Genomic DNA, 22,724 nt, shown 5'->3' with positions numbered 1-22,724 from the left:
GCTGCACCTGTTGCTCCTGTTTCCGGCTCTTTGGATCCATCTGTATATATGTGCACATATTCCCCGTGCTTTCCCTCTGTGTAGTTATAAAATTCCTGTACTAGGTCAGCTGTTTTATTTCTTCTCTTGATGTTCCATATTTCTACGTCTACGCTTGTCTCTTGTAGCATCCATTGGGGTATTTGCGTCCACAGAACTGTTGGGCTGACTTCTATTTGCTGTATTTTTAGTTGTTCTGCTATTCCCTCACTGACCCACCCAAAGCTTGATTTTTGTTCTTTCCCCTTTTCCCAACACATCTCCAAAACTCTCTTTGTTGGATGGTCTTCATTGTGTCCTTTTAGATGTATCCAGTGATTGGCTATAAGCTGTTTCCTTCTGATCCATAATGGCATTTCTCCTGCTTCAACCTGAAGGGAGCATACTGGTGCTGTTTTCATTGCTCCTAGACAAATTCTTAGTGCTCGAGCTTGAATGACATCTAGCTGTAAGAGGACTGATTTAGCTGCTGATCCATATCCCACGCTACCATACTCTATTCTAGATCGTATTAGTGCAATGTATATATATTTTAGTGACGTAAAGTCAGCCCCCCATTCTAACCTGGCCAAACACCTCATAACATTCAATACTACCTTACTTTTTTTAACTATTCCCCTCACATGTTCTCTCCACGTTAATCTAGAGTCAAAGGTTAATCCCAAGAATCGCATGCTGTTTACTCTTTCTAAGTTCCTTCCATATAAGTTTAACTTTTTATTTTCACTGATTTTCTTTTTTGAGAAGAACATTACTTTACTTTTTTCCACTGAAAATTTGAAACCCCATTGTGCTCCCCATTATACACGGTCTTTGACCACATACTCGTTACATGATACAACAGCGACATCTTGCGGTGAAGCGTATAACTGCAGCCCTTCACCTCGGAGAGGTCATGGAAACGAAGAACAGCGCCACCCTGTGAGTCTGGTTGGTAAAACCCGTCTGAGTGTGATAACTTATTACATATTATACGAGGCAGGTCGGACCCGGGTAGTGATTAATAGTCAGTACTGTCATACCAGCTGTTGTTTTATCTGACTGTGCGCGGGTGACACTGGCGGACAGGTTCGGCTTCTCGAGGTCAGCTTTCGTCCCCCAGCCACACCATTCATTGCGAGTAAACGGTCAGGTCGCGGGACCGTAGGGGGGACGTGGGATGAAGCAACAGACATGTTAGCCAGCTCCATTTGATGGAGGGAGGAAGGGGGGCTGCTGCGAGACAAACAAGCGGCCCAGCCAGGTGACCGGACGCTAACGCACCGCTTCTGTTGTAGCTAGCATTAGCTAACAGGGAGTTCGCTGGTCAACAGCCGGCTAACTTTAGCTTGCTATTTTCTGGCCAGGGCCTCTTGTGTCTGCCTCTTGTTACACACGCTTTGGGAAATTCAAGGTAATGTTAGTTATTTCAAGCTATCTTATCTCGCCGTCATAACAATAGAATGCTATGCTTTTAACTAGCTAACTGGTCATGTGTAAGCCGATCTAGATGTGCTAGCTGTCTAATTTCTAACGCTGTTACATGCCAGAGTAGCGTTACACTACGCTGTAGCTAACGTTACGCGTTGTAATTGAGTTTGTTAACCTCGTAGCTACAATTAAACAATCGGGCTAGCTAACGTTTAATTTCCAGTTAGATATTTAAGAGCACATTACAGAATAGTTATGGATTAAACTGACTGTGAAACATTGCTCTTGTCACTGGTGCACATGAACTATTAATCTGTAGGACCACGGAATGCCTTTTCACCCAATCACAGTTTTGGGTTATTTTGTCACTGTGTCCAAAATTTCCAACACCTTCTAATACACAATGGCACGTGAGAACATCTTCATCCATGTAAAAACTCAATCTAACCCCACTTTGACTCCCATCACTTATCGTCTTTACACATCAACACACTGGATGTTTAATACCCGATTAATCGGTTCATCATTTTGTCTATGAAATATCAGACAATAGTGAAAAAAAGTCACTACAGTTTCCTGTATCTCAAACGTGATGTCTTCAAATCACTTGTTTCAGCCTTAAACTCAGACATGATCACAACTGTTGTTGATGAACGTTATCTCGATCAAATGATTGCTTCAGCTGTATAGAGTTACATTTTCCAACCTTTCCTTGCCTCTGTTTCTAGGGCCATGGATTTCCCGGGCCACTTTGAGCAGATCTTCCAGCAGCTCAACTATCAGCGTGTCCACGGTCAGCTGTGCGACTGCGTCATCGTTGTGGGCAGCAGACACTTCAAAGCCCACCGCTCGGTGCTGGCAGCCTGCAGCACCCACTTCAGGGCCCTGTTCACGGTGGCAGAGGGGGATTCTAGCATGAACATGATCCAGCTGGACAGCGAGGTCAGGACAGAATAAAAAAACCTTAAATCCTGTCAAAGAGGGCATTAATTATTCTAACTTGTAGTGGTGAGAATGGATGTGTGTGGTGGTGAACAGTCAACGATCTTCAAATTCACATCATAAAAGCAGTAATTCAGGAAAAGAAACCCTGACATATTTTAAACTCTTTGTTGCTGCTGTTAAAAATCAGTCAACTTTCTGTCTCGCTGCAGGTTGTGACGGCTGAAGCTTTTGCTGCCTTGGTGGACATGATGTACACGTCAACACTGATGCTGGGGGAGAGCAACGTCATGGATATCCTCCTTGCAGCCTCACATCTGCACCTCAACAATGTCGTCAAGGCCTGCAAACACTACCTGACCACGCGCACCCTGCCCATGTCCCCTTCATCCGACAGACAGACATCCACCCACCACCACCCTCAGCAGGAGCAGCAGAGGCACAGGCAGCAGCAGCAGCAAGTAGCAGATTTAGCAGTGAACCCTACTCTCGCTGCTAATGCTAACCTCACAGCAAACGCCGCCACGTCAAAGTTGCAGCGCTCCTTCCTACTGCAGCAGCTGGGCCTTAGCTTGGTGAACTCTGCTCTGGGTGGGATGGAGGCGGACGGAGTCGGCAGTAGAGTGGTGGAACAGAGAGCCTCCTTCCCAATCCGACGCTTCCACAAACGCAAGCCCTCTCTGGCCCTGGGCCTGTCGGAGGAGAGACCCAGGCAGAGGCAGCGCCCCTCTGCCCCGAACCTGGGACTGTTAGGAGAAGAAGGGGTTAATGCAGACCGAGAAGAAGGAGCGCTACTCTCCCCGGACTCTCACAAGATGGGGGATGAATCCAAATTAGATGCAGCAATCACTGACCTGGCAGGGTTGTCCCAAGATGATCCTCAGATGCCCAGCCAGTCAGACAGTGGACACTGTGCAGGGGGGGACTTGGAGAGAATGCAAGGAGGGGTGAGGAAGGAAGAGGACATGGAAGACCAGGACCACCAGGTCAACAGAGCAGGGGTGAAGGTCAAATCAGGAACAGAGGCAGCAGAAGAACAGGAACAGAAGGTAAAGTTGTTTTACTTTTATTACATTAACACTTGAAATGATGACGCACTTGCAAAATATTCATTCATTTGATATCTTTACTTAAGATTTAGTTTAACTCTTCTTTTAAAAAAAAAAACTACTGGAAAAAATGATCTTGGCTGGATAAAAAAGGAAAAATGTATGAAACAAATTTAAATGTTAATCCAAACCTCTCGAATTAGAAAGATGAATCATGTTTAGATTTAGGTCAACATTATTTGGAAGCTTGTTCACTAAATATTCCGTCAGCAGTGAATGTATCTCGTTTTCTTAAATCACGCATATGTGCTTATTGACAATCACAAAAGCATTTAATACACACAAGTCATGCTGCTTCATTTTAGTTGCTGTCTATATAATGTAAACCTCCTTTGGTCTGAGATGAAACTCCTCCTTCGCTGCATGTAGGTGGTGGTTAAACGAGAGCCGCTGAGTTCGCCTGAGCCAACTGATGAAATCAGCGACGTGACATCGCAGGCTGAGCCAGGAGGCCGCGAGGAAGAGGAGAAGGCGGAGCTGAGCCCAGAGAGCAGCGACCGCAGCTTCACTTCCGAACCCCAACTTCTGCATCCCAGCTCCCAGCTGCTCATCAAGAGCAGCATGGGAGGAGGCGTCGGAGCCGGAGGAGGTTTTGGGTGTAATAGCGGACTGGGTGGCAAACCTGGTTTTAGTATTTCTAGCTTCCTCAGCAGCCCTAAGGATTTCGGAAGTGTCGGAGCGGGGTTGGTTGCTGGAGAGGATGACCTCCCCAACACAACAACTGGTGATGCAGTAGCACACCACTTCCTGCTCAGAGACGAAGGCGCTGGGCCACCAGGTTCTGCTTCTTCCTCTCTTCTGAAGTCAGGTCCGCTCGGTGGTGAGGGCTCCAATGGATTTGGAGATAACCTGCAAGCTGATTCTTTATTCCTTCGCCCTCTGCATGATGGTTTAGGGAGCCCTAGAGGAAGTGGTGGTATTGGCCGTGGAGTGGTAGATCCCTTTGGTTTGGACTTCCAGAGCTCCAGTCTAGGGCTTCACTCCCTGGGGCGACCCTCACAGGGAGCAGGGGGTGCGACTGCTGCTCTGGGTTACCCAGGTTACAGACGTATTGCTCCGAAAATGACCACCGGCATGGGAGGAGAAGAAGGAATAGGTGGCGTTCTCCAGGACGCTGCCTCCTCCTCCTCAAGTCTGGCAAGTCCTCTGCTACTCAACGAGAGCGGTGGATATGAGATGAACAATGGCAGGTCCACATCCCTCCCCCCACAGCTGACCCGAGCTTCAGCAGACGTCCTGTCCAAGTGCAAGAAGGCTCTGTCGGAGCACAACGTCTTGGTGGTTGAGGGAGCTCGGAAATACGCCTGTAAAATCTGCTGCAAGACCTTCCTCACTCTGACTGACTGCAAGAAACACATACGCGTGCACACAGGAGAGAAACCCTACGCGTGTCTCAAGTGTGGAAAACGCTTCAGCCAGTCCTCCCACTTATACAAGCATTGCAAGACCACCTGCTTGCGTTGGCAGAACAGTAACCTGTCTAACGCCCTGCTGTAGGACTGAGGTACATTAGGAATAAGTGATGAATTTGGATTTTTCTCAAGCTGTGACAGAGCTGGCGTCTGTTCTGTCCTGATGACAGACCAAAGATCACACATTCAGCCTGTAGAACAACACAGGACATGCAAAGGTGCCAGGTACATTTGTTGCCATGCATTCATGATAGACCCACAGATATGCAGTGTATACTCCCCTGATGAAATCCTGAGAGTATTTTACATGAGTGAGCATTTGGACTGCCCCGGGCCAGTCTTTACTTTATTTTTTTAAGCTGCTACACTGTTACACTGCTATGTTGTCTTTATAAAAGGTGTCATGTGAGCCCCCTAGTTGTATAGTGAGATTTTGTTAAGGCGACCCCTTAAGGCTGAACATCTATTGTTTGTGGTAGGCTTATTGACACTTTGTGAGAGAGGCAGCTGTGCAGAACCAACATGTAAAATATTGTGCTTATGTGTAGATTTCTCACTACTCAAAACTTGTAGCAGAATCCCTCTTCAGACTGTTAACGCATCGTAATCCTGCACATGTGATGCTTGTATTCAAGGGACAGTTTGCCCCAAAATACATATTTTGAGTGCTATTTATTTCCTTTCATTTCTTTTCATGACCCAGTTCAAGGTTTCACGTAGGATTGGAAAGAGACATTCCTTTTGAGTTTTTTAAGTGCATTTATTGGCACTTTGAGCATCATAAGCCGAGTGCCATCCAGTCCCATTATATTGGAGAGAAGGCAGACATCTTCTACAAAACTAGCACCAAAACAATCTAGATTGATAAAAGAACTACATGTAATATGTAAAAATTTGATTTGGAGGTGAACTGTCTCGAACTGTTGACGGTTGTGTGCTCGTGGTACTCCACTGTACGAAAAAGGTGGACAGAGCCCATGCTGAAATCAACCAACAGAAAAGATGACAGAGAGTCTAGAGTTGCATTGGCTCTTTATTACCCTCTTGTAAAAATAACGTGATTCTTTTATTCACTGAACTGATGACATGACAACCAGGACAGGAGCAACCTTATAAACAGTTCAGCATTTCTAAGTAGCTGTTATTGGGTTTTCATGTATATTTAACCACCAGGTCGGGTCAAATACTTGACCTCTGTAGTTGCCTTTCAGTCCAAGCTCCTTTTGAATTACCACCATCAGAAATGTTGCTGAGCTCAGTTAAAGATGGGAATATATAAATATATATATATATAAAGTTTGTCAAGTACAAGTTTCGGAGGAATGGGAACCGTTGAATTGCTCTCTTCGACCAGTTGCCTCAGCTTGCGTTTGCCAGGTGGAGTTAAGCAGGAAAGAGCTGCATTCGTTGGGCCTTGGTCTGAGAAAACTATCATATTGCATTAACATGCCATTTTATTGCCTAGATAACAACTGCACACGCTGTGAAGGCACCTTAGTTTGTGTCACGCACGATGCACAAAAAACAAGCACATTTGTTGTGGTTTGCAGTTGTATTGAAGATGGCATTGAGCAACTTTCTCTCCTTATTGGTTTCTGACTGGGAACAAACAATTCAGCTGTGGTCAGCAACTTTACAGTGTGTGTCCACACATCAGCCAAGTTTTCTCAGTCGCTGGCGTTCTCCTGTGTACAGTTTATGTGTTTATTAAAAGGGTAAATGAAGTTGTCCTGAGTCATCTAAAGAAAACTGATCTGCTGACGTCCAGCACGTGTTGAAAAGGGCTCTAGAAATGTAAATATTGCACATTTGTTGATGGTTTCATAATTTTCTTCTTGTCGGAGAGACAAAACTCAACACTGTGTATAATTTTGCCACTATACTTGATATCAGTGCTTTATGCATCTACTGTTGCATCTGTTACAAAAAGCACTTGGACAAATCATTCTTCTTTTTTGTTTTTATAACTAATATGTTTATTTGACGGTGAACTATGTGAAAATGTTGCTGTATTGCAATTATCCAACTCTGTCAGGGCTAGTTTTCAAGCTAATGTCGTAGCATTTTTGCTAGCAGGTATCTATAACTCACAGTTTCCGCAGTTTGTGAAATCAAATTCAGAAAAAAAACGTAACACAATGTTTGTTAATGTGCAATTTTTAATGTCCCTGTAACTGTAAATCCTGTCGTATACTGTAAGTTTGACAACGATGTTTCAGTTGAATCAGACATGCTGAGAAGGAATCTCCATTTGTAGCTCATAGAAAATCACATAAAGGATTTTTAACATCAAACCCAGTTTCAGACGCCTGGCTTCCTGTGAGTTGTGAATCGGATCAGCATCATTGGTAGACGGTTGTTTAATCATTGTTCCTGCAGTGTTGTTACGTTCTGTTTTAGTGAACCGAAATGGAAGAAGAAGAAAAACGTTTTGTATTTGATTGCTTGCTGTATTGTGTCACCTACACTGTCAATGAGAAACATGGTCACTGCTTCCATTTCTAGTCGGCACCTTACTGTACTCTGGAGTCGTTACACTGTTAACCCGTACAATAGGACACGTATTTGACACTTAGGTTGATGGATAATCTTTGCTTTCTTTTTTTTTTTTTTTTACTTCAGAGGAATTGTAGGATGTTTCTCACTGCAAACATAAGCTGACAAACCCTTTTACCCTGTAATTCTCCACGTCTTGGATTCGATCTAAAGTTATTGATGCATAGCCACAGAATATAAAATGATCACCAATGTTTAGACCTCACATCTGGTCCTCTGTGTTTCTTATCTCGCATACAGCCTCCTCAGAGGTGACCAACATGGTGCTGTCTTTTAAAGCTGTTGCATAAGCAGTTCATGTGAATCTCTGAGAAATGACTGTATTACCCCTGTATGTAGATGCCAAAATGTTCAATGGCATAAATTGATTCTGAAAGTTACTGCCTTATGCCTTCTAGCTTGAAAAGCTGGGCTTGTTGCCAAATCTGAAGTATTTCTGTGTTGTTTTCTTCTGTATACCTAACCTAATGTAACCTAATGAGAGGACTAACTGTTTGTCTCTTTGCTGTTGAAGGCTATGAAGATCGTGCGGTATGTTCAGTTGTTGTATAGGCTGAATAAAACAAAAGAATAATGAAATTGCTGGTGACATTTTTAAGGAGATATAAACTGAAGTAGCACAGAGAAGAAGACGCATCTAATGTTTACTTTACATGTTCAGCGGCCTGAAGATAGTAGGCAAACGAGGAAGCGTGCCATTACAAAATTAGACGTGAGTTGAACTGATGATCCGGTGATCTGTCCGAGTGTAGCCGCCGCCTTCTTACAGCTTGAGTTCTTTGATCATCGGCTCCCCCTGCAGGCCGAGCAGGAGGTTGTTTGCCGCCATGGCAGACATGGCATTGCGGGTCGTATAAGAGGCGCTAGCAATGTGTGGGAGAATCACTGTGGGAAGAGAGAATTTAAAAAGGTAAATGATAGACAGTGAGTCAGGAGTCCAGTGGTGAGAAGTTGCCCTGAAAGACAGTTCATCCCAAAATCCAAAACGCATAGTTTCTTCACTGTAGTTCTATTTATCCCTCTAGAGTGGTTTGCTGTAGAGTTGTCTGGCTTGTCTTCAATATAATGGGACTATGTGACACTCAGCTTACAGTCCACAAAGCATCAAAAATACACTCAGTATGTCTTTCCTGAAATCATGAACTTAAGATAATCCACAGTCCCAGTTTCATGTAGGAACTGGTTGAAATAGAGCGGCGTATTCCCATCATATCGGAGAGAGGGCAGATCTCCAAAACTAGGCAACTAGCACCAAAATCAATCAATCAAAATGTAATAACATTAAAGATGTGAAAACAGTAAATGTATTAAAGCTGGTTAATACAATTTAATACAATTATCCAATTTAAATACAAGTTCAAAGTTATCTAGATTCTAGATTGACGTCATGATATTATTGCTTGGTCCTAGCTGAAGCATGCTTCCTATCTTGATTTCCAGGAAAAAAATATTGGATATTGATACAAATATATGAAGAAATCAGTTTTTGTCATTTTTCCCGACATACATCCTTAAATAGGTACACAATCTGACCGCGGATGTATTTTTCATATCAGCTGGACTTGAAGCATTAATGTGTGACAGACTCACCACAGTTTTTGAGGGTAAAGAGCGGGTGGTTTGTGGGCAGCGGCTCAGGAACGGTCACGTCTAGCCCGGCTCCTGCAATCTGCCCAGTGGACAGAGCCTCATACAGGTCTTCCTGGTTCACCACACCACCTCTGACAGAAAGACCAGGATTATAGAGGGACGGATGCTGCGCTCACAGGCATATTTAGTGAAACTTCTCACCCCAAGGTTGTTCACAATTGTGAAAGAGATTCAACATGTGTGTGTGTGTGTGTGTGTGTGTGTGTGTGTGTGTGTGTGTGTGTGTGTGTGTGTGTGTGTGTGTGTGTGTGTGTGTACCTGCTCGTGTTGATAAAGATGGAGGTGTCTTTCATCTTGGAGAAGAGTTGTTTGTTGCAGATCTCCTTCGTCTCCGGTGTTAAAGCGCAGCACACAGCCAGGAAATCGGACTGCTTTGCCATCTCGTCGAAAGAGACTAGACCAAGAGAAAATAGAAGGCTGACTGCAAATCCTCATTATATGTTACAAGTTAATTTCCTTAAAATGACATCATGGATGTGCAGCAAATCACAACTAAAGCCCTCCGCCATCCACCTTGTTGACAGTGTATCCATTGTGTATTTACTATAACAATATAGCATGTTGACATGAGGCATCTTAGGGACCAGGAATGTGTAATCCTTACCGTACTCTGCGTTGATGATGCTGGCCAGCTCGGGCCTCGGGGCCACGTCTGTGTAGATGAACTTCTTTACTTTGAAAGGGGCCAGACGCTCGGCGATGGCCACACCTTAGAGCACAAAGACACCGGCTGGTCACGTTTACAGCAGGTGCGGTTGGTTTGATGATAAGCTGATGCACATGATGATGTGTGCAGCGTTTTCAGATACTGCATGCTCACCGATCCTCCCCAGGCCCAGGATGCCCACCGTGCTGTTGGCCAGCTCATGTCCACACAGCCACAGAGTTCTCCACGTGCCCCAGCCGCCGCTGACGAGAGAGAGAGGGAGTTTAACCTTTGAACCTCCTGTGGAGGTGTTCTTGGATAGATTTGAGCCTGTGTGTGTGTGTAACGTTACGTCTTGGCTTCATGCGTGGCCTCTATGAGCCTCCTGGAGGTAGTGAGCAGCAGAGCCACAGTCAGCTCAGCCACGGCATCGGTCAGAACATCAGGGGTGTAACCCACACGGATCCCCCTGGGGGGGAAACATTATACACAAGGTTAAACACACACTTTGACTTTAAATGTGTCTCAAGGAAATAGAAAGATAAGGATCACCTTTTCTTCAGCTCCTCCAAAGAGAGATGGTCAAACCCCACCGACATAGTGCTGAGGACCTTCAGGTTGGGACCTGCAGGAGCACACCAGACATAAACAGGGGGCTTTCTTTGCATTCACCATTCGACTGACTCAAGGACCGTCTGCCTCAGACCTGCAGCATCCAACAACTCTGCATCGATCTTCTCTGTCAGCACGCACACCAGACCGTCAACCCCTTTGACCTTCTGCAGGAGCTCCTCTCTGGGTACAGGGACGTCGTCCGAGTCCCACAGCTCAAACTGCACCCTGGGAAAACAGAAACCATGATTGTAATCAAATCCACGTATACTGAGAAGAAAATGTATTGGTTGTTAAAGCTTTGCTTAAAGCTTATATACAATATCTCAAGCTGTATATGCGGAAGGTCTTCATGGACATACTGGGATGTCAAGGTGCGGGAGGACCTCCCTTATCTGACTAGCCCAAAGGGCAAACATTAGCAGTCCTGTTTGCTCAAAGTAAATAATGAACTTTACAAAGCAGACCATTCAAGAAGGTATCACACTCAAATCAGTTACATGACACAATGAATACAGGATTCCATATAAACATCTTAACAGGACCATTATGACTCACTGTCCAGACTCACGGAGGATCCTCAGGCCCTCGGGTGGGACCTGCCGGGTGACATACACCCGTGGCAGGGTGGACATCCCCCTCTGCACGTTGCTTGCTAGACCCCCGCTGATATTCAAAGGAGTCACAGCGATCCGCTGGAGGCGACGCAGTGCCATACGACTGCACCACATTGCCAAGAGAGAGAGTAAATCTGTGGGCAGGTGTCCGAGAGATGTCAGTGGTACTTTGGAGTTCAGAGTCTGTTATGTGCGTGTGCATGCTGTTGGCTCTAGTTCAGGGGGAGGTTCCTGTGTGTGCCCCTGACCAATGTGATGAGAGGGAGGGAGGGTGTCTCTGAAGTCTGAAGTTGAGGGATAGTGTTTGTGCTATAGACAAATTAAACACAAAATCAGATCTGCCTCAGGATTAAGTGAAATTTGAGATCCACTCCAGGCCAAACAAATAAACACAGAGACACAAATGACACAAACATATTAAAGACAGCAGCAGACTTGTGCTTTCCTTAAATCGTCTCCCAGAATGGGAGTCATATGTAAATGTTTCACTTGGCTGTTGACCTTTGTTTCTTTACACAGTGAGAGACCCAGACGATGCTTTGTGTTTTGAAACTAATTAAATAAATAAAACAATATCATAAGGTTGCAAGGTGTAAGGATATTTGCATAAAATATATATATTTACATACATATTTTCAGGTTTAAAACTTTTTCAGTATTTTGATTCAGCATTAGAATTTATTTTTTAATCATTGTTTAAAACAATAAATAATGGCATGCTGACCATTGAGTTTAATGGTGGGGAAAAAACACTATACTATTGTCCCAATGAGAAAAGGATGTTGATAATCAAACAAAAGTCTTTGTCTGTAGTATCATGAAAATAGAAAAGACTACTCCTACTTCATAAATGCAAGTTGGAGGAGGTTATGTTGCAGTCAAACCTCTATTAATGTCATTAATCTGTAATATTTTTCTTGATACATAACATAATAATATCCCTTCAGGATATTTTTGCTGATGAGTGAATTTGTGAAAGTGGTTTTCTTGCTAATGTATATACTAATAATGTCAAATGACAACAAAGGAGAATTTTGGCGATTTCTTAGATTGACATTTGGGGGTGGAAACACTAACCACAAATACAACGTTAATCCCAAATGTAGTCCTGACAAATACTGCGAAGCCATTGGATGACCTGGGTCATGTGATCTCAGTAACCCGGAAACACTCCATGTTTTTAACCAGTCACAACCATTCATTCCCTCTAGTTCGTCGCGCACACTGACAGGTAGCTACGTATGATTATTTGTCTAATTTTAACAATATTAACAACGCATTATTTCCATATTGGCTGGCATAACGTCAATACCTACAACAACTCTCTGCCCTGGGAGTTATTAGTAGCCTGACGTATGTGTCATCACTTTTAAAACGAGTTTATGACAAGTGTCCTCGCGACCGGCACCCGGCAGCAGTGGCACTCAGCGCTAGCTAGCCGTAGCTGCTAACGTTGAGCTTTCCTCGGCAGGTTCGTAAACGAGCCACTGTTCTTCTGGTAGCTAACTGCTGACATCTTTGACCGTTAAAATACGTCCCTTCATTGGCCCGAGATGGCCAGTTTACCTTAATGTGTGACTGACAGTTCAGTTCAAAACATTGCTGACAACTAACGTTAGTTAGCCGGTGTGAATGTGATTAGCCATTTAGCTAACCTACAGCAGGGCGTTGGTTTTAGTTTATTACCGGTAACAAACGTCTTATAGCTCTGGTAATCACTGGTTGTACTTGATGTGTTTTATTAGATAGAGCCATTCTCCCAGATAGTTGAATTCCCCCCTCCTCCCCTCCCGGCATGGCTGCAGACTCGATGGAGATTGACGACTCTCTTTACAGGTAAGTTACCGTTTTCTCCTCCTAAATCACTTGAGACTAACATGCAGATACCGTTACAATACGTTACAGTGCCGCGCTTAACAGTCAACCACTACAGGTGGTGCTCCTCAGTTTCCTTCTGGATCCCTCTGTCACGTCCCCTCACACTTCCTCTCCCTTCCTGTCTCCCTGTCCAGCCGCCAGCGATATGTGCTGGGAGACAGTGCTATGCACCAGATGGCCCAGTCATCAGTCTTTCTCAGTGGTATGGGAGGACTGGGAGTTGAGATAGGTAACGTTAAGCTAAATGTCATATTACTGCACAGAAGCACTGTAAGATGTTTAATGCTATAGCGTTCACGTCATCAAACTGTGGTTTCACACGCAGCAATCTCACTTTTGTTTTCACAGCAAAGAATATTGTCCTGGCTGGTGTGAAGGTATGCACGCTCACTAAATATCCTGATTGTACAGTGCCATGATAATAAATAATGTTTCAATGTGGAGTTTCTTGAGAATGAGTCTTCCTGTGACCTTCTGTAACTTTGTACAGGCAGTCACCCTCCATGACACAAAGCAGTGTGAAACCTTGGATCTGGGCTCCAACTTCTTTATCCACAAAGAGGATGTGCTGAGCCAGAAGAAAAGGTAATGCACACCACAACACTGGACTGCTCCACTTGACCTCTGAAATAAGGCACAGTCCAAAATATCATGCACTCACACTTTTCTCGTACCGCAGGGTGGAGGCAGTGTGCCCTCGGGTCGCAGAGTTGAACCCATACGTCCATGTCGACATCTTTTCCTCTGCTCTGGATGACAACACTGATCTCAGCTTTCTCGGAAAGTATCAGGTAAGACATTGCTCTCTGAATCTGTACTTCATTCTTTTATGTAGAACAGAGGGTGTGATCGGCTTGGATTCATAGCATTTACAGTAGTTTTCAATGAAGACGAGAAACGTTAAAAAAGTTTCAAAATATCTGCAATTCCAAATGCTCAGTTGTTCTAAACCAAAATACGTGTAAGCTAGGTCTACACTACTTCTCTGTGAGGCAGTTAAACGTTAAGTCACAGTTTGAAAAGTCGTAACTGCCAAACCATCCAGTAGGATTTGATAAAAGTAAGTGATGTATTCTAGTTGCTCATTGGTTACCTGCATTGATTTCTGCTCTGCTGCCTCCTCCAGTGTGTGATCCTGACTGAAGCCAGACTGAGTCTACAGAAGAGAGTGAATGACTTCTGCCACTCACAACAACCCCCCATCAGAGTAAGTCTGCTGTCCCCATAGTGGCTATACATTAGAAAGCATTACATGGGGAAACACACCAACGGTCAAATGTTAACTTTTTGCCTGTGAATGAACTTTTTTTTACCTGTTGTCCTTCCCAGTTCATTGGCTGTGATGCGTATGGCATCTGTGTGCGGGTGTTTTGTGATTTTGGAGAGGAGTTTGAGGTGTCGGATCCCACAGGAGAGGAGCCCAAGGAGATTTTCATCCAAAGTATCACTCAGGTAGTCTGAACACTTCAGATATTTTTAACAGCCTTTATCCATCCATCTAGCTTCACATGAGAGCTTTTTTTTATTGTTAAATTGAAAAATTAGCTACATCTCCGTGTGTTGTCTTTGGGAAGACAGCGTCTACTGCAAAAAACATTTCATCTCCCTTTTTAATTTGGACCCTTCAGGACAATCCTGGGGTGGTAACCTGCATGGACAACCAACCACATGGCCTACAGACGGGTCAGAGCGTTGTCTTCAGAGAGGTCAATGGCATGGTGGAAGTCAACGGCACCTCACGGCAGGTTTCAGGTATTAATTCTACATTGACGATAATGAGTTCACTACATTTGATGTTTTAACTGTATGTTAACTGTAACTGTCACCACATCATACCCGATGAATCACAGTTTTACACAACATTTTGAATATGGTTGTGGGTGATATTTATATAAGGTGAAAGAAATGTGCCATTTATTATAACATACCTTGTTTATTACTTTTTCTGGATTTGGTGAGAGATTTTCTGATAAGCTGATTGTAGAGCATTAATCTAATACAAGCCGTTTCTGCCCGTTTGTTTGTGTGGTATCAGTCCTTTCCCCTCACAGTTTTGCAATAGGAGACACGTCCCAACTACAACCATATGCACATGGAGGTTTCTTCGTTCTGGTGAAAACCCCCAAGACATACAGATTTGTAAGTTGACTACTTGTCATATCAACCAGAAATATCACAGGTGAACAAAAAAAGATAAATATTTTTGATTAAACATCTTTTTTGTGTATGTTTGTGTCCCTGTTGTCTTTCAGGAGACGATAGAGAGACAGTTATGTGATCCTCAAGTCCTGACGCCAGACTTCAGTAAACCAGAGGTGAGCAAGGTTAATGGGCCGGTTAGCTAACTTTGGTCTCGACCCAGTTCTGCAGCAAAGCGAGATCCCTATTCACCAACACGGTCCACCAAAAAGCATAATCTCTGCAACAATTTTGGATTGGATCAAAACTATTAACCAATTAGCTTTCAGGACTTATAGAGCCAATCATACGTTCGTGATCCTTGCATGGCCAAAAACACTTTCTTCTTCAAATTTTATTTACGAAAGGAAAATAAAGGAGCATGTATATGAAGACCATAGAATCACACAATCATTTTACTGTGTAAAAAAAATAATGTTAATTACAGTGACGCCAGATATCTCAAAGATAGTCTCTCTGTTATCAAATGCCTTGTAATGTTTGATGTTAATCAAGCAGTTTCGTCACAATCCTTTTTTTAAATCTACCAATCAGGCTCCGCTACAGATCCATGCAGCCATGTCCGCTCTGGACACCTTCCAGGAGCAGCACAGTAGACTTCCCAACACCGGGTAAACAAAACATTCCTTTGCTTTTCACTGTCAAGATCTTATATGCTGCTTTACTTTCAACAATACCTGAGGATATCATTTTCATAGCTGTGTTAGGTTGTTGAAATGTGACACAGTTGTGAGCAGTTTTACTTTTATCTCATCAGGTGTTTACAGGATGCCGAGGTTTTACTGAAGCTAACCGAGGAAGTGAATGCAACCCTCAAGAACAAAGTGAGTGCTTTTGTTTTTTTCTATCCCTCATGCTTTGATTTTCTTGAACCTGCAGAGATGCACATATATTCTCATTGAGCACACAGATACCTGAACATCTCTCTTCCTCTTTCCTTGCAGGCTCCTGTGAACGCTGAGTTGGTGCGCTGTCTGTCGAGAACAGCGAGGGGAACTCTTCCGCCGTTAGCAGCCGCTGTAGGAGGTCTAGCCAGCCAAGAAGTTCTTAAGGCCATCACAGGGAAGTTTGCGCCCCTGCAGCAATGGGTAGGTTATTCAATCTGACTGTAGAGCTCCTTTTCAGAAGTGAAATAGTGCCTATTGATCAAAAGCTAAATCTACACCATTAATTTAAAAATGGTTCGCTAAATTTCTTCACCATTTTTGCTTCTACCTTAAACATCTCCCTCAACTGCTAATTAAATTTCCTCCTCTATTTTTCCTGCATTTAGTTTTATCTTGATGCCATTGAAGTAGTGAGGCCACTTCAGGCTGTTTCTGCTGAGGAGTTTTCCCCAAGGGGTGATCGATATGATGGGTTAAGAGCTTGCATTGGTGAATCAATGTGTCAAGAACTGCACAAGCTCAGGGTCTTCATGGTAAGGATTGTGCATTACATACAGCGCCTTGTTTATGTTTCATTATTTTGAGACTTATGTCTAAACGAATGCTGCAATGTCTTCTCTTCCAGGTGGGCTGTGGTGCCATCGGCTGTGAAATGCTAAAAAACTTTGCCCTGCTTGGGGTGGGATTGGCCAACAGCTCAGGCGAGGTCTGCATTTCCTTTCGTCTGTTTGACTGGAATTCTTTATGTATGGCAATATATTGCATAGATGTGTTTTTAGTGAAACTTTGTACTCTGCATCTGTCAATCCTCAGATATGCATCACAGACCCAGACCTTATAGAAAAGTCCAACCTTAATCGGCAGTTTCTCTTCAGACCACATCATATACAGGTGAACCCTTTGATAGTTGCAATCTGTGAAATTGTGTCTCTTCTGCCGTGCAGCGTTATATGGAAAGAAAAATATTAAATCAGATTTGCAGATACAGTTGGATTACAATCAGAGTTAAAAAGAAACCAGGCACATTACACAGACAGTCACACTCTTCTTCCCGCTTTTCCCGCCAGAAACCGAAGAGTACCACAGCAGCAGAAGCCACTCACAATATCAACCCAGACCTGCGGGTGGACGCTCACCTGCACAAGGTGTGTCCTGCCACTGAGAGCATCTACAATGACGCCTTCTACTCCCGCCTGAACCTGGTGGTCACAGCGCTGGACAACGTGGAGGCTCGGAGATATGTAGACAGGTTGGTGCACATATTTAAGTCACACAATCAGTACTCCCTAAAGTAAAGGCCCTGGCTTGATTTCCATCGACTGAACCCATCCCTCACTCGGAATATAGGATTAAACATTCACAATAATCCATCGTTGTGAATTCCCATTACAGGCATAATTGTAAATATTGTCATGGGTGACTTGGGGGAAAAAAACTATTATGTGTCTTATCTGTGACACAATAAAACATTTTTTAACAAAATATGAAATGATTGCAGTATGTCTCTGCATGTATTTTGTTCTCAGTCGCTGTTTATCCAATCAGAGGGCTCTCCTGGACTCTGGCACCATGGGAACTAAAGGACACACAGAAATCATTGTGCCAAATTTGACAGAGTCCTACAATAGCCACGTGAGTATGTGCAAGAGTTTGTTTGTGTTTGTTTTTTTACTTCAGTTTATCGCCTCAGTCCCATATCAGACCTGCTTCATAGACACAGACCCTTAGTCTTTGCAGTGCTCCTGAATATATCGTTTGCTTTGCTTACCAGAGGGACCCCCCAGAAGAGGAGATCCCATTCTGCACTCTCAAGTCTTTCCCTTCTGTCATAGAGCACACCATTCAGTGGGCCAGAGACAAGGTCAGCCTGCTCAAAACCCAACAAGTGAACATTGTTTTAATCTTTGACCTTGTTTGTCAGGCTAAAGTGCTAATCTTAAACTTTTGCTTTGGGTTTGTCTAGTTTGAGAATTTGTTTGCACACAAGCCCTCCATGTACAACTCATTCTGGCAGACCCACTCCTCGGCTGAAGTGGTGCTACAGGTGAGACCTTTATGCCATCAGTGTTGTGACTTATTTTACTTATTATAAGTAGCCTTTCTGCTATAATAAAAAAATAACAATACACACACACACACACACACACACACACACACAGTTTTTAATGATGTTGTTTTGGTGTGTGTAGAGGATGCAGATGGGGGAAAGTCTGGAAGGGTCATTCCAGGTCATTAGGCTGCTAAGTAAACGGCCTAGCCAGTGGGAACAGTGCATCGCGATTGCCCGTCTGAAATTTGAAAAGTATTTCAAGAGAAAGGTAATGAGTCTCTTCCTAAAAATATATATTGATTTAATAGCTTGTGCAATTTGATATGCGTTTGTTTACCTAATACTAATTGTGTTTTTATTTAGGCTCTACAACTGTTGCACTCTTTCCCCCTGGACACAAGGTTAAAAGATGGCAGTAAGTTCTCAAACACATGCATACTTAACTATAAGTTACCAAACTATATAAATAGTTTAATATGCAGAGCTATAGTATAAATTGTACTTAAAAGCAAGGAAGATAGTGAATTCTTCTTCCCTTCCTTAGGTTTGTTTTGGCAGTCCCCAAAAAGACCACCAGCACCTATTGATTTTGACTTGAATGACTCTTTGTGAGTATTATGCTCTATTATGTTACAGTTTAAGACTTTCATGTAGTGTATGTTTCACATCTAAGCTTGCCAAACCCTCCTCTCTTCCCCCATCAGGCACTTCACTTTCATTGTCAGCACTGCCCGGCTCTTCGCAGGGATTTATAACATCCCTTACTCAGAAAAGGCAGGTCATGCACACTCAACACTCCAAAACACACACACTTACTCACTGTCTGACTGTCTGACTGAACTTTTCCTTTGTTATTAGGATCTCTCTGAAGAGATGGTGATCAAGGTTCTCTCAGATGTCAAGATTCCCGAGTATAGGCCCTCACAGAAAGTAAGTTCCTCCTTTGAGCTGGTTCTATCTGGTATCTGGAGTGTTAAAATCTTGTCCTACTCTTGTTGATTGCTGTGGATCTGTCACTCTCAGTGTATAGAGACCGATGAGGCGGTGAAGAAGCCTGATTCAGTGAAGATGCCTCTAAGCAGTGAAGAAGAGAGGGAGGCCATCACACAGCTGGAGCAGGCCATTGCTACAGACAATGTCACAGCAGGTTCAAAATTAAAGCAAAAACACAATAAATACTCAATAGTCAGATTTAAAGGACACTGAAGATGATGCTGAATTGTACTCTTCTTATCCATTACAACAGTGGGAATAGTTAGGTAACAGCCTATATTGCCAACACTGTAAATTGCTTCTAATAATTTGTGATGATGTCTGCGCTTTCGTAGAGAGGTTGCAGGTGAGTCCGATGCAGTTTGAAAAGGACGATGACTGCAATGGCCACATGGACTTTGTCACATCAGCATCTGCTCTCAGAGCCAGGATGTACAACATTGAGCCAGCTGACAGACTCAAGACAAAACGAATCGCAGGGAAGATCATCCCCGCTATCGCCACGGCAACAGCTGCTGTCGCTGGACTGGTGAGACACGTTTGATTATTTGCCTTATTGATGGTTTAGCTATTGTATTTTAAGAACACCTACAGATATTTGTAAATGTGATTTTCAACTTAATCACAGCAGATTTGGGTGTTCGGCATTGGGCCAGTGTAGTTCTTTTTGGTTCTGCCAGTCAGACTGGGCCCCATGGGTCAAGGGGTCAAGGTCCGGCCACCAGACACTTGATGGCAAGCCCCCTTCCCAAGTCTGGCTCCAGGTTTCTCTGTTGTATTGTTAGAGGCAGCAGACAAAGGGAAGGACTTTAGCGTGTTGACCCCTGGCATCGCATACTGGTTCTAAGGACACCTCTTGGTATCAGAACACCTGAGAACATTGCTGTGGGGGGGACGTCAAAATTACCTTGTGTAGCCTGCTGCCATGGTGACATGTGTAGAAGAAAACTCTTCAGGTCCAATTCTGTGGCTGGTTCAAATGAGGTTTAACATTTTCTTCTACACATGCATGCATGATAAGTGGCAGAGGATGGATGGACTTGCAGTATAAGGATGTACATAGATGTGGGAAAGTGGTTTAAAATGAATTCCATTGTCCAATATCAATAATTTAACATTATTATTTTGATGTATTCAGGTGGCCCTCGAGTTGGTCAAGGTGGTTGGAGGCTATGAATTTGAATCTTTCAAAAACTGCTTCTTTAACTTGGCCATCCCTGTCGTGGTGCTCACTGAGCCTGCCCCAGTTAAACAGACTCTCATCAGGTAAGAAATAACCACAATTTCTCTCACTCAACTGTTTTCTCTGTTGTGATGTCATCACTGTTTTGACTTCATGCACTGAAAATGTCTATAGAACCTATGGCCACATTTAACTGTTATCACACCATCACAGCAGTATCATGAACATTTCCGCTACAAGATGGCACCAAATGAAGGATCCTGAGCCATATTTCATTATAATTACAGTGTAATGTAGTGACGGATGTTATCACATCTCTCCCAGGGACAACATTTACTTCTCCATCTGGGACTGCTGGACTATCTTTGGCCATGAGGACTTCACTCTCTCTGACTTCATGAATGCAGTGAGGGTGAGAAACCATTCACTTGTGTTCTACTTTGTTGCTGGGTTAGCTATTTAAATGCAGTTGCCACGTCATTGTGCCATGTGTTTTTTGTCATTTGTCTTTGGCTGTTGTTATTTTTTAATCAACTGTTGTTGTATTTCAGGAAAAGTATGGAATTGAACCCACTATGGTCGTCCACGGTGTGAAGATGCTCTATGTGCCTGTGATGCCTGGACACTCAAAGAGACTGAAACTTACGTACGTGTGTCCTGATTTGCCAAACTCATGATACTGTGCCCTTCTGCTTACCCTCTCCCAAAATCTGACATAAAGAGAACTTCTGCTGAGGCCATGGGTGTCGCTAGACACTTTTTACTGGGGAACGTGCCCCAGTATTGATCTGCCGTGCCCCAGTAAAATCTCCCGTTCGAGTTTTAACAAGCTACTATATTTGGCAGTGGATTAATTTATATTGATAATAACGGTAAAAGAATGGATTTTCTTTTTAATCCACAATCTCAAACCAACGCAGTTTAACCCAAAATACAAGCTGAGGCGCGCACCTTGTCGTCCGGGTCCGGCGCGCACATTACGTCCATGCACGGCAGTGTGCATGTCGTAGCCGGTGCATCGCTCTTTTTTGTGATTTTAGTAATGGGGGGCCTGTGCCCCAGTAGAGCTTTATGTCTAGCAACGCCCCTGGCTGAGGCTAATAGCATATTGTAAAGCATCATTATAAACCAGTCAACATATGCACTTAACCTTGCCTCTTGACTCTATTCAGGATGCAGAAGCTGATCAAGCCATCAGTGGACCGCCGCTACGTTGACCTCACCGTGTCATTTGCTCCAGAGGCCGACGGAGATGACGACCTGCCCGGTCCTCCTGTCAGGTACTTCTTCAGCCGCAATGGAGAGACGCCCTGACACCCTCCGGGATGTTGTCCTCAAACCTCTTGTGTCCTTACTTCCCTTCTTTCATGTAAATTGTTGAACCCCAATAACCTGGGCCATGGCCAAGAGCTTTCCTTCAGGTTGTTCTCTGACTCGGGCAAAGCTCCTGACCCCAACAGCAGCCCCCCCTCCCTCCCCCCGTATGTATTGGAACAAGAAAAGGCCAGTCCCGGTCCCGGTTTTTCTTGCCACAGATCGAGCCAACACGAGGCTGCTTGAGTAGCACTTAACTGTACCTGTGTACATATATTTTCGTTTCTGTTTTCTACTCTGGTGAAATGCACAGCTCCGGCCTGTGTCGATGCCTTAATTGATTAATAACCTTTATCTGTTTGTGGCAGTGAGTCTGACTTAAAAACTATGTTTACAGAAACCTGCATACTCCCAACACAACCCCATTAGTCCCATTCCTGTTTTAAGTCTGCCAGGCCCTAAAGGGGGTGGTGTTAGGACTGTCGGGGCGGTGAAGAGTAGCTGATAGGCATCACATCTTCTTCTTCCTCAGAGTCCTCTCATTGGCTTTGAAATTATTGCCAACCACAGAATTTGTTGATGTTGGTCATCTTCCTTTATAGAAACGGTTCAAGCCAATATTTGTTGTATAATTTACAGGCGCAAAAGGTCAGAGGACAACGACAAAATCACCAAAGATACTGATTATCATTGTGTCTGCAGATGAATGTTCTCCTCATGATCACTTGACTGCCTCATGAAAACACATTTATATCACGGGGGGTGGGGATTACCCAACACCATAGAGCAACACACACTGTCAGCATCTTGACATGCCTCATCGTGACTTAATGCACGTCAAATCTTTGGGATGTGTCGCTGTCCTGTTGATGGGCGCCAACGCTTCAGAAAAGAAGCAGTTTCTATGACATTGATTGATGATTGACATGCAGCAGATTTGCGTTGCACTTATCTTTATGGGAAACCACCCACTAGTTGTAGCTGCTAGTCTTACCCTCCATGATAAATACTTAGGAAATGCTAGTATCGACACAGTTAACACATTGGGTTAAATTGTTAGGTAAATGGCATGAGTTCAAAGGCTGTTTCACACAAAGAAAAGTCCTTTCTTTAGAAAGACAGGAAACATCTGTACCATCATCTGGGATCACACTCCTACTGTTTAAAAAACACACACACAAAACACCAATTTGTGCTGTTAATGATTTATTTGTTGCATTTGTTTAT

General features: G+C 43.7%; 3 protein-coding genes across 5 annotated transcripts; 2 read left to right on the top strand and 1 right to left on the bottom strand.

The window, feature by feature from the left end:
- The first annotated feature begins 909 nt into the window (after nt 1–909).
- On the top strand, nt 910–6,907 carry zbtb5 (zinc finger and BTB domain containing 5). Of its 2 annotated transcripts, none has more exons than XM_084005157.1 (4): nt 910–960; nt 2,178–2,391; nt 2,604–3,440; nt 3,870–6,907. In XM_084005157.1, the coding sequence occupies exons 1-4, from the start codon at nt 935–937 to the stop codon at nt 4,995–4,997; spliced, it is 2,205 nt and encodes a 734-aa protein (XP_083861283.1). In that variant the 5' UTR covers nt 910–934; the 3' UTR covers nt 4,998–6,907. The 2 variants fall into 2 exon arrangements, with proteins under 2 accessions (XP_083861283.1, XP_083861284.1); XM_084005158.1 differs by lacking the exon at nt 910–960 and adding an exon at nt 975–1,432.
- A 522-nt stretch (nt 6,908–7,429) lies between these two features.
- On the bottom strand, nt 7,430–11,163 carry grhprb (glyoxylate reductase/hydroxypyruvate reductase b). The gene is made up of 9 exons (XM_084005182.1): nt 10,935–11,163; nt 10,471–10,604; nt 10,317–10,389; nt 10,117–10,233; nt 9,939–10,027; nt 9,723–9,827; nt 9,377–9,512; nt 9,059–9,189; nt 7,430–8,353 (listed from the first exon to the last, which is right to left on the bottom strand). Exons 1-9 carry the CDS (start codon nt 11,105–11,107, stop codon nt 8,232–8,234), a joined length of 1,080 nt encoding a protein of 359 aa, XP_083861308.1. The 5' UTR covers nt 11,108–11,163; the 3' UTR covers nt 7,430–8,231.
- A 1,021-nt stretch (nt 11,164–12,184) lies between these two features.
- Nucleotides 12,185–22,650, top strand: uba6 (ubiquitin like modifier activating enzyme 6). 2 transcript variants are annotated; one of them, XM_084005152.1, is made up of 32 exons: nt 12,185–12,224; nt 12,739–12,829; nt 13,006–13,100; nt 13,220–13,248; nt 13,362–13,456; nt 13,551–13,662; nt 13,998–14,078; nt 14,201–14,323; nt 14,500–14,623; nt 14,907–15,010; nt 15,124–15,186; nt 15,605–15,681; nt 15,828–15,894; nt 16,015–16,158; nt 16,344–16,490; nt 16,583–16,663; nt 16,771–16,848; nt 17,025–17,206; nt 17,484–17,589; nt 17,729–17,818; nt 17,921–18,001; nt 18,147–18,275; nt 18,371–18,422; nt 18,552–18,615; nt 18,712–18,781; nt 18,866–18,937; nt 19,031–19,154; nt 19,336–19,529; nt 20,139–20,266; nt 20,508–20,595; nt 20,735–20,829; nt 21,356–22,650. In XM_084005152.1, exons 2-32 carry the CDS (start codon nt 12,789–12,791, stop codon nt 21,495–21,497), a joined length of 3,078 nt encoding a protein of 1,025 aa, XP_083861278.1. In that variant the 5' UTR covers nt 12,185–12,224; nt 12,739–12,788; the 3' UTR covers nt 21,498–22,650. The 2 variants fall into 2 exon arrangements, with proteins under 2 accessions (XP_083861278.1, XP_083861279.1); XM_084005153.1 differs by lacking the exon at nt 12,185–12,224 and adding an exon at nt 12,323–12,464.
- The last annotated feature ends 74 nt before the right edge of the window (nt 22,651–22,724 follow it).

The sequence above is a fragment of the Eutrigla gurnardus genome (genome assembly GCF_963514095.1).
Source record: "Eutrigla gurnardus genome assembly, chromosome: 3".
Classification (NCBI taxonomy): domain Eukaryota; kingdom Metazoa; phylum Chordata; class Actinopteri; order Perciformes; family Triglidae; genus Eutrigla; species Eutrigla gurnardus.
The sequence above is the reverse complement of the archived record's forward strand: the minus strand, read 5'-3'. Positions and strand labels throughout refer to the sequence as shown.

Excerpts from the sequence above, each read along its gene's own strand:
- zbtb5 (XM_084005157.1), top strand. The coding sequence starts at position 935 with ATGGAAACGAAGAACAGCGCCACCCT. Across the intron at positions 961-2,177 it reads ACGAAGAACAGCGCCACCCT|GGCCATGGATTTCCCGGGCC; the intron begins GTGAGTCTGGTT and ends CTCTGTTTCTAG. Across the intron at positions 2,392-2,603 it reads TGATCCAGCTGGACAGCGAG|GTTGTGACGGCTGAAGCTTT; the intron begins GTCAGGACAGAA and ends GTCTCGCTGCAG.
- grhprb (XM_084005182.1), bottom strand. The coding sequence starts at position 11,107 with ATGTGGTGCAGTCGTATGGCACTGCGTCGCCTCCAGCGGATCGCTGTG. Across the intron at positions 10,605-10,934 it reads ATCCTCCGTGAGTCTGGACA|GGTGCAGTTTGAGCTGTGGG; the intron begins GTGAGTCATAAT and ends CTGTTTTCCCAG. Across the intron at positions 9,828-9,938 it reads CCTGGGCCTGGGGAGGATCG|GTGTGGCCATCGCCGAGCGT; the intron begins GTGAGCATGCAG and ends TTGTGCTCTAAG.
- uba6 (XM_084005152.1), top strand. The coding sequence starts at position 12,789 with ATGGCTGCAGACTCGATGGAGATTGACGACTCTCTTTACAG. Across the intron at positions 14,079-14,200 it reads CACAACAACCCCCCATCAGA|TTCATTGGCTGTGATGCGTA; the intron begins GTAAGTCTGCTG and ends TGTCCTTCCCAG. Across the intron at positions 15,895-16,014 it reads ATGCAACCCTCAAGAACAAA|GCTCCTGTGAACGCTGAGTT; the intron begins GTGAGTGCTTTT and ends CTTTCCTTGCAG.